At 35.3% G+C, this 16265-nt stretch overlaps 1 protein-coding gene across 8 annotated transcripts; it reads right to left on the bottom strand.

Annotated features, from left to right (window-relative positions):
* Nucleotides 1-447: 447 nt before the first annotated feature.
* On the bottom strand, nt 448-15029 carry LOC101247558 (uncharacterized). Of its 8 annotated transcripts, none has more exons than XM_010328329.4 (12): nt 14764-15029; nt 14114-14524; nt 13931-14029; nt 13570-13781; nt 9937-10127; nt 9688-9793; nt 9268-9587; nt 4540-4947; nt 3667-3748; nt 2088-3572; nt 1044-1199; nt 448-946 (listed from the first exon to the last, which is right to left on the bottom strand). In XM_010328329.4, the coding sequence occupies exons 2-11, from the start codon at nt 14179-14181 to the stop codon at nt 1045-1047; spliced, it is 3126 nt and encodes a 1041-aa protein (XP_010326631.2). In that variant the 5' UTR covers nt 14182-14524; nt 14764-15029; the 3' UTR covers nt 448-946; nt 1044. The 8 variants fall into 8 exon arrangements, with proteins under 8 accessions (XP_010326631.2, XP_069144173.1, XP_069144174.1 ...); XM_069288072.1 differs by having other exon boundaries at nt 2088-3569; XM_069288073.1 differs by having other exon boundaries at nt 2088-3569; nt 14114-14593; nt 14764-14969.
* Between the last annotated feature and the right edge of the window lie 1236 nt (nt 15030-16265).

The raw sequence follows: 16265 nt of genomic DNA, 5'->3' as shown, positions 1-16265 counted from the left end.
ACATGGTGTGTATATATATATATATATATATATATATATATATATATATATATATATATTGTTTGGTTTTGATAATTTTAAAATCAATTAAGTTGGCTTGATTTTAATTTTGATCAATAACTGATTCAAATTAACCTGTGAAAACCCTTGCTTGACTCCCTAAATAATACTCCATCCATCTCTTTTTAGTTGTCCTAATTTTCTTTTTGAAAATCAAACGATATGAATTTTGACTAACATTTGAAATTTTTCCACCTACGAAAATTGTTGCAATTTGTAGTACTTTTTCTAAAACTAGATTTTTTCAATGAATGTTATCTAATTTAACTTTATAAATTAGCTAAATTAACTCTAGTAAACCATAATATGAATTTGTTTAGAAAAATATCATCGTGAATAGAATATATGAGTTTCATTTTGAGTATTAAAGTCGAATTAGGAAAGTAGTTTGTTTTGAAGTTGGAAGTTCCAGAAATATGTTAGTTCAAGTAGGATCTTTATCCTGCAATTCAAACGAGTTGAACATTGTAGGTCTAAGTTAATTACAACAACTTATAAACAACACTTCATAGACCAGCTAGGTCCTCCTTTTTGCCTTTCAACAATTATCTACTAATACAAGGCACTCACATGGAAACCAGATTGCTTCTTCAGCACCATCCATGCCCATCGTTGCTATTGCTACTGCGCCTCCATATTTGAAATAGGAATAGCCTGTATTCTGGTGCTATACAACACAGTTCTTTCTGGGGAAAACTAAAAGACATGTCCAAGAAAAGGGAAGGGGATAAGGGAGCGAGCGGGTAACAATCAGATCAAGAAGAACTGACGAGAATTTCAACCATGTTTGCACAATATAGTAAGAGATGTCGATACAGTGGCCCATTCCTGCCACTCCTTTACTGATGTATGTAGAGATGACAGACAGTAACCCTAAACCCACCACCTAGTACGAAAAAGTAGAATCTAAGTATTATGTCATTTCTCCTGATATCTTGCCCATAAGTGATGGTCTATATCAGTACCACATAAAAGACGTTAACCTTATCTATGTCGCATTCCCATGTCAAGCTCGTGACCATACATCCCCTGTCCCCGCCCAGCAGGAAAAGGGTGAATCTGCTTAGAAGCCCTAAGCTCCATCTCGATAAGCCTTTGCAGGGCATCAGGATGATTGTTTCGGCTGTTGATGTCTGGGCCTGAGGAAGAAAAGAATATGATATAAACTCACACAGATGGTCAAACATCGATAGTTCATCTTCAATCAGAAAAGTGGCAAAACTAAGAGTGCAAGACATTTTTTTAACAATTCATGATATGTGGACAATATTCTACTCTGTTCTAGATTTTCAGGGTCCAATAGTATTCAGCAAAGCATATCTCGAGACATAGCATCCAGAAAATAAGTGGGCATGCGAAAAACAATTTACTAGTTCAAGTCTCAAAAGCCGACATGCTTCGCAAACAGAGTAATCTGTAGCAAAAAAGAGCTGAATAATAACACAAGAATAGCTACTGGTTTTACTTGTAAACGGCTAGAACGAAACTGCAGAAAGTAACGGAAAAAAATGAGCAGCTTGATGAAAAAATCGACAAGAATGAGCAGATACCTACTTCAAGTCATTAGACCTACAGGTTTTCAATGGGCAAGCTAAGGCTGATGTTGGCGAATAGACAACTTGGTCATGTTAATCCTCAATTTTGACTAGATAAAAATTCAAAATCTAACAGGAAAGGAGGTCTAGGAAAGATGAATAAGTTCTCCGTAAATACAAGAGATAATTTAAACAATAAGGTGTATGGTGGCAGTAACCAATGGAGTAAAACTCCTAACAAATTGCAATTCAAGTATATTGTTGTTTCCATCAGTAAAGAATGCAAGTGAGGCGGCGCAGGCAGGAGATAACAGGATATAAATATACGCGACAGTAGAATTGAAAAATAAGCAGAAGGTGTTGCAAAGATTAAGAAACTCGTTGCTTTTATTATAGCAAAGATCAAAAAAGAGAAACTTATTATTGAGGTGTAATCCAAAGAAGAACAAGATGCAGACAGGAAGCTGTAGAGACATCACATCAAAGTTTTACCTGGAATTTGCATCCCGATCCCATTAACGTTGACTTGGTGAGGTTTAAAAGGGAACCCTTGCATCGGGTTAGCTTCATGCACAAAGCCAGCTGCCTGATTACTGGAATGTGAAGGAACTGGGGCACCACTTAGACGGTCATGTAGCAGATGACGGGGGTGAGGTCCAGACATTTGCATCTGCTGCAGCATAGGATGATGAGCAGGAATATCAAACCCTGTCACCCTAGCATTAGGGTGGTGAAAAGGAGATCTCATCATGTTTCCAGCAAATTGATGACCTGGAACGGCATCATGTCGAGTCATGCCCTCTGGACCAGACATAATCTGAGTGTTCAAATGAGCAGGACGAGAATCCAATGGATGAAGTAATGGTTTCCCTTGATTCATTTGCAAAGGATGAAATTGAGAAGATGATGGTTGACCATGGAGATGGTGATGGTGAAACAGCATCTCAGACTCTATCTGTTCGTGAGAAGCCCGTGGAAAGGGCAGTGCTCCTGGACCCATCAAAGACATTTGATCACTGCCAACTGAATTAACAGTCATCAAATCACTTTTACCCATATTTTCTGCGGGCATAAACGTAGAGACCTGGGGTACCAAAGGATCGCCAACAGGTAGATGAAATCCACCAGCCCGATAATCACCATTTCTGGAGACCGCTTCAGTCTGGCGCCTCAAGGAATTGACTTCATACAAGGAATCATTGCAACCCAACCAGTTTTCTGCCTTATCCAGCTTTGTGTGATCTCTGCAACTTGAAGATAAGACAATATTCTCCTTAGTTGCTCTATCATCAATTATCAAAGAAGAAAGGGTATCATCAGAACCAGGCAAGGATGATTTTTGAGCCTCCAGAGAAACATTTTGTCCAGAACCAACTGAAATCCTCTGAACTGAAACTGGAGCTTGTGCAGATTGTAATTCGGTCATAAAAGCAGTTCCAAAAAGTGATTCAAGTGTGAGTGTATCCTTGTTATCTTCCTTCTTAGATCTGTCTTGCATGGTAATATCACCACGTGCCTCCAAGGATTCAATTCCAGCATTGGACTTCTCTGTCACATTTCCATGATCTGGCCTCTTCTGTAATAATGAAAGGAGGTGTTGAGATGCCTGGCTATCCACAATTACAGGTTCCTTAGGCTTTGTGTGATTAGTATTCCAGCCTTGTGGCTGCGAATTAGACTTCTTTTCGCTGAACTCGGACAACATTGTATGCTCAAGGTCTTCACAAGTAAGAATTGTGGGTGCTGCCTCCCTCTTACTGGGCTTATACACAGGCTCAGGCCCCCCAAGTGGCGAAGAAGGAAAATTGGAGACAAACTTACTTGTAGGATCAGGACTATGATAGGAGAATTCTGATGGGAATTGATCTGAAGGATTAGCCTCAAAAGGTTGTGTTCTGTTTTTATCGCCACCAACAATTAATGCAAGCAGATCACCAGGCCTGCTTGATGAAGGATCATCTTCCTGTTTCCTCTCTGCTATGACACAAGTGAGATAAGACTGTTTACATAAGATTTCAAGAGATTTTGATAGAAATTAACAAGAAATGCAGGGGGGGAGAAATAGATATACCTTCTTCGAAAAACCAATGAGCAAATTTCGATGATTGAACAGCTTTGGAGTCTAATGTTTCACTTGGTTTACTACCTTCATTCTGAGCAACATGGTCGAGCCAAAAAGTAACTAGTTAGCAGGGATTCCAGAAAGCAATATGAGAAGTTTTGACCACTAAATAAGTCCACATTGTTAGTTACTCCCCCTATCCAATTTAAATAGCAGACTTAATCCGTCCCCCAAAAAAATGTCACATTCCTATAATTAAAAAGAATTTACCTTAAAATTCCCCTTTTTAAAAAAGTTTATTCTCCTTTTGCCCTTTGATGAAATGAATTATAACCACATAAATGTGTACGGTTTTTTTTAGACCACAAATTTCAAAAGTCTTCCTTTATTTCTTAAAATTTGTGTCCAGTCAAAGGGTGCCATATAAATTAGGAGGGAGGATATTCTTGGACAGAAAAAGAGGAAAAGGAACACACAAGTTGATCCCCAGCATTTAGGCAGATGACAAAATAAAAAATAAAGAAAGCATCCTTCCTATTGATTGTATATGTCCTGCACCAATCCCAGTCATAATAGGGTATCTTGTAAAATTATTTTTCTATGTTTAGGCTACTGTTGTAATCTTTGGTGTGGATGAAATGAACTGTTACCACACCCAGGATTCATGAAAACAATCTCAAGTCCAATGGTGATTAACTCATGAAACAATGTACAAGCTTATGATCATCCTAAATCGTAAATCCTTTCAATTTACTTGTTTTCAAAAGCGTAAAGAAATTTGAGGTAAACTGCAAAAGGACAAGTATGTTGGGGCTTCATAGGATTTTTATTAAGAATAACAAATTGAGATTCAAATAGTGGAGGCTCACAAAGCGTACATACCATAACTGGAGCAACAGAGTCGGTGAGATTTGCAATGGCACTTCCAAAAATCTTATCCAGGATAGAACTTGAATTGTTGATATCGGACTCCTCGACATATTTTCCCCCTGAATTCTGGGCACTGAGTTCCAAAATCGAGGGCTTGTTCAAAGCTTCATGTTCCTCTAGACTTGAAGTCCGGAGTGAGTGACCTCTCGTGCTATGTTTCCTATCGGAATCAACTGAACCCACTGACAAGTTCACAATTTGGTCATTCTTCTTCAAAAATGAAGCATGCAAACTACTGTGCTCAAGTTGATCACTCGAACTAATTTCTTGGGAGCTCTCTTTTTCTAAGCTCTGATGGATACCATTTCGGGCGTCGGCTTTGGCTTCCAATAAAATTTCTTCACTTTCATGCTTCCCTATCTGTAGAAGTGATATGACAAGCAGGCAATTAAAGAAAATACAAATGTGGTTCATGAAGACCTATTTATATCAGGAAAAAAAATCGATCAAGGCCTATTGATGTCAATTGTAAATGTACCATGTGAACGGATACAAGTCAAATCCCATAAACAAGGAATCAAGTAACATGCGCACAACCACATGGTTATTGCTCTCCATGTTCAGTATTTTTGAATTTTATGCAGTTTCTAAAGTTATAACATTGGACCAAGAGTAAATTACTGAGGTGGACTAATCAAGAAGGAAAATGTGGGTTAGCCAATATCACGGTTCTTGAATGGACTATCATAGAATCAATGAACTATTTTCACACAGAGATCTTGAAAGCTCTACATCTTTAAGTAGTATATCTTTGTGTAACAACAGGAATGGGAACATCTCCACCACAAGAAGATAGAAAGGACATCCCCAGTCCCCACCTCCACATGACATGCTCCTCTTTTGCAAAACCAAGCTGTGTAAAAAAAAACTTGAGAATATGACATGGAAAAGAACCCTTCTTTTGATAAGGTATAAGTTTCACTGTTTTATTAATAAAACACCAAGAAGGTAAAAAAAAAGTACGACAAACAAAAAGCCCCTGCAATAGATTATGGATAGAACCCTTCTTTCCTGATCCTTTGGCTCATTCACTCTTATTTCCGTTTCATTATGGGTTTTTTGGCAACACCTCTAGTACAAACTGGTATACATAGATATTTCTTGTTTTTGCTCTTATAGTTAGTAGTAGTAATAGTTTGTACAAGATTCACAATCTTCAAATTTGCAGCACACACATATTAATAGGATTTTTAATTGTGAGATTACACACATTAATTAGATTTGTACTTCAACTCAATAAAGCATACTGTATTGATATCCTTATCCTTAAAATTATCTATTGGAGAAATATTATACTCTCAAATCTTAATGACATAACTTGTTAGATTCACTTGATATAAAAATTCATTTCCTTAACAGGAGTGAAATAAAAACATGTGCAAATATCACCATCACTTATTTAAAATAATAATTTTGTGCATCTAATAAACTCACTAACGTGTTAAACGCCTGATTAAATTTTTGCGTCTAATCTAATGCTTTAACATAAAATAGAACAAATAAAGTAAAATAGTGTAGGGTTCATTTTAGTACTTTATGTTGATCCTCATTATAGCAAACAGAATTGACCTTCCAAAAAATATGTATAGAGATCTAAGAGAATTGACTATTAAAATGCCAAGTAATTTGATAAAAAAAAAATATTTAGAGGACTGATTTGGAAATTACTAAAACCTTATGGTTGCATATGAATTAGTTTCATAATTATTTTCACATAAAATTTCATCAACTTATCAAAATTTTGAAGTCCTAAATTTAGTAGTAGTTTATTCTATAAATAAACTAATTTAATATTTGTATATATTAAATAAAATGTAAAAGCCTTTGAAGAAAACTATATGTAAAAATAAGAGTGTGTGCGTCAAGTAATTTTCCACTAATTTCCTCTTTTTTATTTGTTTTCGAAAAACGATATTTTGACTATTTGTCATATTAATGGTTTCAGTTTAAATTTTTTTTTCTGACAAAGGAAACCCGCAGATGCTCCCTATTGGGTACGCACAAGATAAAACCCTGCTCCTAAGCAATAGCTGACACCACACATGAGAGGTAACCCACATTGGGCAAGCCCGGTGCGACGAGCTCAACCCAGAAAGAAACCCCTTGCTTTCGTTGGCAGGGGTTTCAAACTTGAGATCTCCAACATGGAAATTCCAAGCCCAAATTACGAAGACACCCCGAAAGGTCATTTTTAATTTACAACACACAATTTTATTTTTATAATACTAAGAAATTATGCCATATAATTCAAATAAGGGGAAAAGGTATAATCTTAATTGATTTTGAAGTCCTAAATATTATGATTCCCTATGTACAGAAAATTTTAAACTACAATAACATACTTAGTATATTCCTATAAGTGAGGTCTGGCAGAGTAGGATGTACGGAGACCTTAAACCAAGCATTTTGGGGCAAAGAAGTTGTTCCCGAAAGACTCACGGCTCGAAAGAGAAAAAAAGAAAGGGCAAGAAAAGAAAGCAAATAAAGAGAAAAAGGAATCAGAAACATGCATGCAAGGTAAAAATAATACGATTTAATACGACAAGATAAGTTAAATCAAAGACTTGAAAAAAATTATGTTAAATCATTTTTATTTATATGATGAATATGGAAAAGAATTGAATTGAATTTTTTTTACAACCGTGGTGTCTGGATCAACCGTGCACATTGACTAATTCCACGACATACATGTCACCATAAACCAACAAAAAATATCAAGTAACTCTGTTCTAGCCTTGCCTCTGTCCGCCAAGGTTAGAACAAGGCTAGGTTGGATAAAAAGAAATGACCTAGTGTTTTTGTCAAACTCAAATCTCATGGTGCTTAACCTAAGACATTGACCACTAAGTCACACGGCCACACCCTTGGTGCAATTGAACTGGATTATTTATCTAATAATGAATTCAAAGACTTAATTATTTTCGCTCAACATTAAACGAATCATTTACTTTTTGTTGATTCAAATGTTTAGCACCAGTTCATAAGGATATAATTTATTTCAGATGATTAAACTTTAATTGACTTTAATGTCCTAAATACTAAGACATCTTACACAGTTCAAATAAGGAAGGATTTTTTTTTGATAACCAAGAAATATGTCTGTCCAAACTCGATGGATAATGGACCCGCCCCTCTACCCTTCTCCACTTAAATACCGAGCTTCGCTTTGCATGGTGTAGGGATTGAACCTGCGACCTAAGCCACAAATCCTCCATCTTTGGCCACTCGAGCTAGGCCTTAGGGGAAGCAGGATTTTATTTAATAAAAATGTAGTTGATTTCAAAATCCTACATATTAAAAAGGTAAGAAAAGTATTATACATGGTTAATTATGTTTTTTTTTTAGAATTATACATGGATAATTACAACATATTTCAAATATGAAATGATGTATATCGGGCTAAATCTTAATTGATTTAACATTCAGAATATTAGAACTTCCAATATAGTTCAAATAAGAAAAATACTAAATAAGCAAATTTAATTGATTTCAAAATCCTAAATATGAAGAGAGAGAAAAATCTAAGTAATATTTTGTAACAACAAGACATTCAATCTTCTTGACCTATCTAACAGGAATACCGAATCATGACGATGTTGGAAGACAATGGACATCAACAATAAAAAAATATAAAAATATAGGCAATTGTATGGCCTTGTGGGACTAGAACTTCAAGACGAGGTATAATTTTTGTTCTCACGGACAAAAGAAGTATTTGAAAAGTCCATGCAAATTAATTCTTGATTCCTCTATTATTATTGTCTAACCAAACCAAAATAAATTAGAACTAATTATATATAGACGAAAACTAAACCTAAATAAATTATTCTTTTCATCCCAATTTATGTGATGCAGTTTGACTAGGCACAAAGTTTAAGAAATATGAGAAGACTTTGCAATGTTCCAATATTAACCTTAAAATAACCGAAATTTATAAATAGAAGAGTACACCTTTGTGAACGTTTTTACCAAATAAGTGGAACCCAACATGGGTAAAATGTTGATAGTATTATTTAATATATGTCAAAAAGAAAATGTGTCATTATTTTTGGGATCGACTAAAAAAGAAAGCGTGTATGTGGACAAAAGGAATATAAATAAATAAAAAGGAAAATTTTTATTAAAGTAATGCTGTAATTGATTTTAAATTGAATAATGATCACAATAGTCAAAATTTAGTTAATTTAGAAGTCCTAAACAATAAGAAAATAATTAAATGACAATTTACTCCAATGTGATATTTCAAAGGCTAAAAAGGCAAACAACATTTCGCTAAGGACTTTCGTGTTCCTATTATAATATAGATATGGATATAAATATAGATATTGATAGTATTTGTGTGTTGTGTACATAGGAATGAGACTAGCCTACCCAAATTATAAAGGATTAGGCTGCTTAACAGCATTGTATCACCTGGCTGCTGAAGAGTGAAAACAGCCCTAAATGTTAGAAATATCTCAACAGCCCTAAATGTTAGAATTATCTTGGATCCCTTTCCTAACCCCATCATTAAGAAGAGAGGGAGGAAAAGAACCCTAAAATCCAGGCAAATAAATGCACAATGCTGAGCGGATAACCAAGCCAAACAATACATAACGCAGAGTGGTTTACACCATCTCTAATAATGATGCACCTGATTTGATTTTCATGTATAAGATAAACTAAGAGATGTACAAGTACCTCTGTCAAACATGAATGGTTCAAAGTTGTTGAGCCAGAAGTCTTATCCGTAACAGTGGTTTTAAAGCCCGGGGGCACAAGCGGTCTAGATGGAAGATTCAGCAAAGAGGAAGATGATTTTCCAGAATCATTGTTTGCGATAGGCTGGCTGGCCATTATATCTACTTTAGTATTCTTGTCTAGAAGCCCCCGATCCTTCTTATCATCTTCCAGCAGTACCGAGATTTCTGAATCAAATACAGCTGTGTGCTTCTCTACATTTGGTTTCTGCTTCTCTTGAAGAGCCTTCTGCTGTTCCTTCCTCATCAACTCAAAAGAAGCTGTAAGAAAGCCAATCAAAGTTCATTTGTCCACTAACTCATCAAAATTGCATATTTTATATGTAAGAGCCATGCAAGATATTACTGAAAGAGGAAATACCTCTTCTTTTCCTTTCCTCCTCCACTCTGTCCTCACTTGCACACTCAATTGAACCAAAGGTCTCATCATTGCATGCATCAGTGTTTCTACGAGAATGAGGTACTGCCTGAAGGTATTGCAAGAATAAAATTGAATAAGTTAAATTCCTTTCAAAGATCTTCACAGCATGATCTGAAATAATGGGACAAGTCATGCAGCAGACCAAGCAAGTGGTCACTATGTGAGCAGCAATGATCAATTGAAATTCACCTTATAGGGGCGAGGAGGATGGTATGGTTCATTGCTCCTGTTAAGTTGATAATTATCACTTGCACGGACCTTAGTTGCAGTCCCTGATGCATACGCAGATGGCCTGGGAAATGAACCACTTCCAAGAAGCCCATCATGCTCGGAACTCTGCCAACTGCGCCGGCCTTGATTACCATAGCGTCTACCAGGATCTGTAGAAAATGTTTGCCAAATAGATCTTTCTTAAAGAAAACTTACCATTTAGTACCCACATGCATGTGTGCGTAAAATGAAAAATAGTGGAAGACGCTTGGTAAGGTCTAATACCCTATAGTTCTTAAATGCAAGAGGAGCACTATTTCTGCAAACCAGTCATCTAATAGTGAGAATTGTAAGAAGTTGGAGCTAAATATTAACCTACAAATACTTAAAAGGCTCTCTCAGAATTCAAGAGACTAATGACTTGACCACAACTATAACCTGCATCCCAATTCTTGTTATGGAGATGCATTGAATGCAAAGACGAGACCTTTAATAAGCATTCCTCAGACTACTATTTATAGAGATCACAGATGGAACGAATATAGTACTCGAAGAAGGAATAAGCATATGAAAGGTACTTATGCAACAGCCATGAAAAAACAACCAACAAAAAAAAACAATAAGTTACCATAAAATGTGGTACTTGACAGGAGGAAATAACATTGATTTGACACAAATATAGCTATCTGATTTAGATCGGAATGTTTTTGACACTTTTCACCTGACTATATTGGTTTTTGAACAATAAAATAAAAAACAATGTAATCCCACAAATGGGGTCTAAGGAGGGTGGTCTGTACGAAGCCTTACCCCTACCTTTGCTAAGTCTAACCAACAAAAAGAAAAAAAAAAAAGTGGTTTTTGAAGAAAAGAAGAAGGTTGCAAAGTTGAGTGAGAATGATGTTTAGTTAGAAGGAGCACACCACTGCGGCATTACACAAGTCCCCACCCAGCATAGGATAAATGAAGCACAAGAACAAAAAAAGACAGTACCTTCAGCAATGTGGATTAGCTGGAATCTAACTGTCCGGATGCCCCAAAACATTAGTAGTATAAAAACCCTACTGGAGGGAAATAGATGATAAAAGAAGTTAAACTCCATGAGAAGTCAGTTTCTTTGGGAAGGAAATGCTGAAATGAAAACGTTCATCTGGTAAAATGGCTGGAGGTTATAAAAGGTAAGCAAGGTGGAGGTTTGGGAGTAAAAGATTTGAAACTTCTCAACAAGAGTTTGTTGTTCAAAATGGTTGTGAAGATACAATGTGAATGGAGAGAAACCTGCAAGAAGCTTATTGACATTAGAGAAGGGTTCTGGACACCCTGTAGTGTCTACGCCTACAAAAAGTGGCGTATGGGAGCAAATAGGTAGATTATGGTCAGAATTTCAGAAATACATCTCATTGGAAGTTGGTGATGGGAGAAGAATCAGATCTTTGACAAGATGTTTGGCTGGGAGAAGAAAAAGTGATGAACAATATCCTACATTGTATAGTTTAACCAGGAAAAAAACAGTGTACAATTGCAGAATGCTAGACAGAGGAGGAATGAAGACTCACTTCAGGAGAAATTTTGATGATTGGGAAGATGATGAAATTGGTCAACTTCTAATTTTTTTGAACCTACGATCTTTGATGCTAGTAAGTTTGATTCTCTCTGCAGTATGTGCTTTTTCTGTGAAAATTCTCAGGAATCTGCATAGCATTTGTTTCTGCATTAAGTCACGCAAAGCAGCTCTTCCTATACATGAGTGATGTGCAGTGGGTGATGCCAAAGAATGTGGAAGACCTTTGGTTTTCTGGCAGAATCAAAAAGTTAGGAAAATTCTAAGAGACACGGGAAGGCCATACCTCTTGGCATCTTTTGGATCATTTAGTTGGACGGGAATAAGAGATGTCTATAGAATCAAAAGAATCACTTAGCATAGGAAGGCAAAGTCAATCAAAACATTTATTCTTTGTTAATATAACTCTCAAGTCTTAACACTCTCTCATTTATATTTCAAGTTTGCATACACCCATTTTAATTGTTCATAATAGTCTGTAGATCTCAATCTTTATAAATAAATTTATTTCTCAAATAACAAATATAAAAAGATTGTCTTGATACACTAGCATAATCCTCTTTCCATTCCTTCTAAAGCATATAGTATATATAAGTATAATACTCATAGGCACGAAAGTTTCTCTGCACTGCACTACTTGTGGGGTTTAATGTGCTTGTTATAATGTTCAGGTCTCATCAGTACTCCTGAAGTACTGTTACCCTATGATAACTCATTCAACAGAGTTGCTCTGTATCAGTGAGCTTGGTAACAAGACACATATGGAATGATGTTTTTGTGAAGTGATACCCTCTAGTTATTCAGACTCAAACCTCGTCCTGATTCACTATCTTCTAATTTAATCCCTGTACTACACAGATAATGGACATTCATGTCAGTAAGCATTTGACATTTGCTACTCCCTCCGTCCCAATTTATGTGATGTAATTTGACTTGGCATAAAGTTGAAGAAAGAAAGATAGACTTTGAAACTTGTGGTCTAAAATAATTCACATATTTTTGTGGCTATAAATCATTTCACTAAGGGTAATATGAGCATTTTAAAGTTGAATTGTTACTAAATATAGAAATACGTCATTCTTTTGGGACTGACTAAAAAGGAAAGTGAGACGTATAGATTGAGACGAGAGTATTTAGTAAGGAAATCCTCTAGGAAAACTTTAGACAGTTATATACCCCTTAACATTGCATATAATTCTTAGCCCAAGACATTTGTTGGGTACGAACATTAACCCAGTTATTCACATTTATGACATTTGTTGTTTCATTATTATTCAGGGACCACACCACTTACTTACATCAGCTTTACATTATGAGCTCATGAATATTTAAAGGACGCATAAATAGAAGGCAAAAGTGTCGTGAATTGTTAGAGCATCCAGAGCAGCAACAACTCTACCTCAGATTTTTCAAATCAAAAGGCCAACCTTTGGTCATCTGCTTCCACCTCAACACAATTTTTGACCTTTTCCAGATGTTTGGCTCCAACTATCCAATGAGAATATCTTCCAACCATTCAACACCTATTCAACAGCCAAGGACGCTGAATATCTTAATATTGACTCCATTACATGTCCCTCACAACTCCAGGCTAATTGATTCCTCCGTTCTATCTCCGTTGGTGCAGGTAACAGAAGCATATATGTTTTGTCAAATTTCAACTTTCCAAGAGCTTCTGGATACATCAAAGAAGAAGACAGACTAGTCTTCTGGAAGCATCAGTTCTTTCTCAGGGTGGTTTCTCCAATGTAATTGTATCTCCTGAGCTCATTAGATGTTCCGATTAGGCACAATGTGTATTTGATCCCATAGCACAGACAACCTGATCCCAGGTTAGTGTACTATGATGGCCTTGGACCATGCAAAGGAGCAACTTTTTTTTTTGTGAACAGTCAAATTTACGTCAAACTAGACAGGGGGTGCTGTGAATCTCTATCTTGTGGTCTCACAGCAGTCAACTGTACACCCATGGACCACAAATATGTATTCATAGTTGAAGCAATCAAGTTTAGCATAGACAATAACTATATGTGAAAGAATATCAACTTTACCTGAATCTTTATCTGATTGTGAATCACTATCTCGATCACTACGCCCTGACGAACGGCTGTCCCATCTTCCATAAATGCCTCTGGAACTGCCATCAGAATCACCACGAGTAGGTGGAGACGAACTATAATCATTGCGTCTGAAACCTTGAGATGGCAAGCTTCCAGGTATTTTTTGGCGGTCTTGTATGCCACGTGAGGTGTCCTCGAGCTCACTGTTTAAATTTAAAATGCAAATTACTAATCCTTTCCATGATAACCAAAACAAAATTACCTAACAAAGAACTAGCAACAAATTTTGGGAGAGTAACAACTAATTGCTCCAAAATTTCAAGCAAATGACACTTTCTGCAAACATTCTTACCTCAGGATCAACTGATCAAACCCAGTTGGTAGCTTCTGGCAAATCTCCAGTTGACTGAGTGACAAAAGGAACTCTCTTGTATATGATACTTTTGGATGCCTGAGTTATCACAAAGAGCACTCACATTAAAAAAGTTAACAAATAAACCCTGTTAGAAATTAAACAAGAAAGTTAAATCATTACTTCCGAACTTCATCACCAATTTCAGAGATGTGATTGGTGGCGCTTCCATCTTCATTCTCCAAGCTCATACTTGCGCACCAGCTACCTCACCCACGACGAATAAGTAGCACCACTATCAAATAAATATGCTTCACCCACAAAAGCTTGATACAATAAATCAACAATAATAAACAAGATTCAATTCATGTTCTACAAACTTCTCCCAAATCAACCTCAGGAAAAAAACGATCCAATAAGATTCCAACTATCCAAGTTCGCAATAAATCACCGAAATTTATATCATAATCAAACAACCCAAAATTCTAAACGTCAATCCAAGGTCAGCATCAATCTAAATTCCCGAAACTCCCATTCAAATGAAACCGGATATAAATTATACACAGCTACCGAACAGTAATTCCAGCTCCGATCCTGCACAACAAACAATCAAATCTTCAACCACAAAACCAGCTCATCTATTTCCAATTCGACTTCCACCTCCTGATAAAAAAAAAAAAACAATGCAAATCCTAATTTCGCGTACAACCTCTTCTTTTCATAACTACATATAAACAAGTAATGCTCAATATGATTCACACAATTCTAGGGTTTCATTCGTAATCAGATGTTGAAATTGAAGTTTATTGCGAATCTAGGGTTGATAATTCTACCTGGATCAAATGAGGGGGTTTGGGGTTTCGATGATTGCAAATTCGAAGTTGTTCGATTGATGGCGATAGATACAGATTATCTACACATATCTGTATGTATAGGTTGATATATGTTTGTGTGTGTATGTATATAGTCGTAAAAATGGGAGAAGAGGAGGAGGAGAAGACGATGCTTGTGGGTTCTCTCTGTTTTATCAAGAAAAAAAACATAACCAAGGAGATGACGTTTGTCAAATATTTGGTTTTTTAAAAAAAATACTTTTACTACCTAAAAAGAACTTTTAGGTGAGTAATTAATTTGGAATTTTATACGTCAAAAAAAAAATTAGGATTGTTACAAATTAATGAAAATTGGTACAATTAGTAGGAATAGGTTGGATATTTGTTTAAGAAAATGTGTGATTAATTGTTTATCGGTAATATTAATTCAGGGAAAATACTAATAAAGGTGGATAATATAAAGTTTGTAGTCTTAGATATAAAAATATAAAAGGAAATTATTTTTGCCCGAGAATTTTTTTATATGTTGGTTACTTTTTAAAAATATTTTGACCCTTTTAGTTTTAATATTTTTAGAGAAAGAAGAAAAAGAAAAAAATCAGTTCATTTTAAACTAATTTTTTTTTTATAATTTTAAAAATTTTCTAGCCATTTTAGAACTTCTCAATATAAAATATATATTATTTAAATGTTTAGTGGTGTAACTTATTGTTCTTTAAAAACTTTTTTTTTCTTTCTGAAATCATAGAATTTTAAATTTATGATAATATTATGTGGCAAATTTGAAAAGATGGAGATATTTGGTTATTCGATAAGGAAAGATTAGAATAAATAAATATTGTTTCTAAATTTTTTTCGTCGAATATGATGAATTTAACGATTATTAGCTAACAGACTAACTACTTGTTCCTCAATTAAAAATTATCATGTGATTAGACTAACAAATCTACGAGATGATATTTTATTAAAGATTATTAACTAAAGACTACCTATTAGTTCCTCAACTGGAAATTATTGCGTGACTAAAAACTATTTACTTGTTACTCGATTGAAAATCACCACGTGATTAAATTATCAAAAATGCAAAGAATATATTGTGGCCCAAGTGTTGATTTGATGTTTGTATAGCTTTGGAAAACTGCTTCATGTCCATAGATTTTTGATTTATTATGTATGAAAAACTTATGGTTGATGAAGCGATTGTCATTGAGGAAACTTTTGAATGTGCAATCAATAGTGGGTGAAGTTATGTATGAGATATTTGGACTCTTTCGAGCATGTTTTGATCATGACCGATGAAGTGATTGCTATTAGGGAGATTTTTAGATTCTTTCAAGCTTGTTTAATCATGTCGAATTTTTCCCAAAGTTGATTTTTATATGCTACTAAGGAGATATTTGAATGTAGTTCCTCGATGCAGTAATATAATGCACATTAAGCGCTTCTTAACAAATGAAACCCTATACTTATGACTCAGGACGACTCAAACTCACGACGGCTGT

Source organism: Solanum lycopersicum, chromosome 1 (assembly GCF_036512215.1).
Source record: "Solanum lycopersicum chromosome 1, SLM_r2.1".
Taxonomy (NCBI): Eukaryota; Viridiplantae; Streptophyta; class Magnoliopsida; order Solanales; family Solanaceae; genus Solanum; species Solanum lycopersicum.
This window is presented reverse-complemented; position numbering and strand designations above follow the sequence as displayed.

Bases quoted from the DNA above. Each gene is read 5' to 3' on its own strand.
- LOC101247558 (XM_010328322.4), bottom strand. From the start codon at position 14,181: ATGAGCTTGGAGAATGAAGATGGAAGCGCCACCAATCACATCTCTGAA. The intron at 10,128-13,569 runs GTAAAGTTGATA...CATTTTCTACAG, and splicing joins ACAATCAGATAAAGATTCAG to ATCCTGGTAGACGCTATGGT. The intron at 4,948-9,267 runs GTACTTGTACAT...TCACTTCTACAG, and splicing joins ACCATTCATGTTTGACAGAG to ATAGGGAAGCATGAAAGTGA.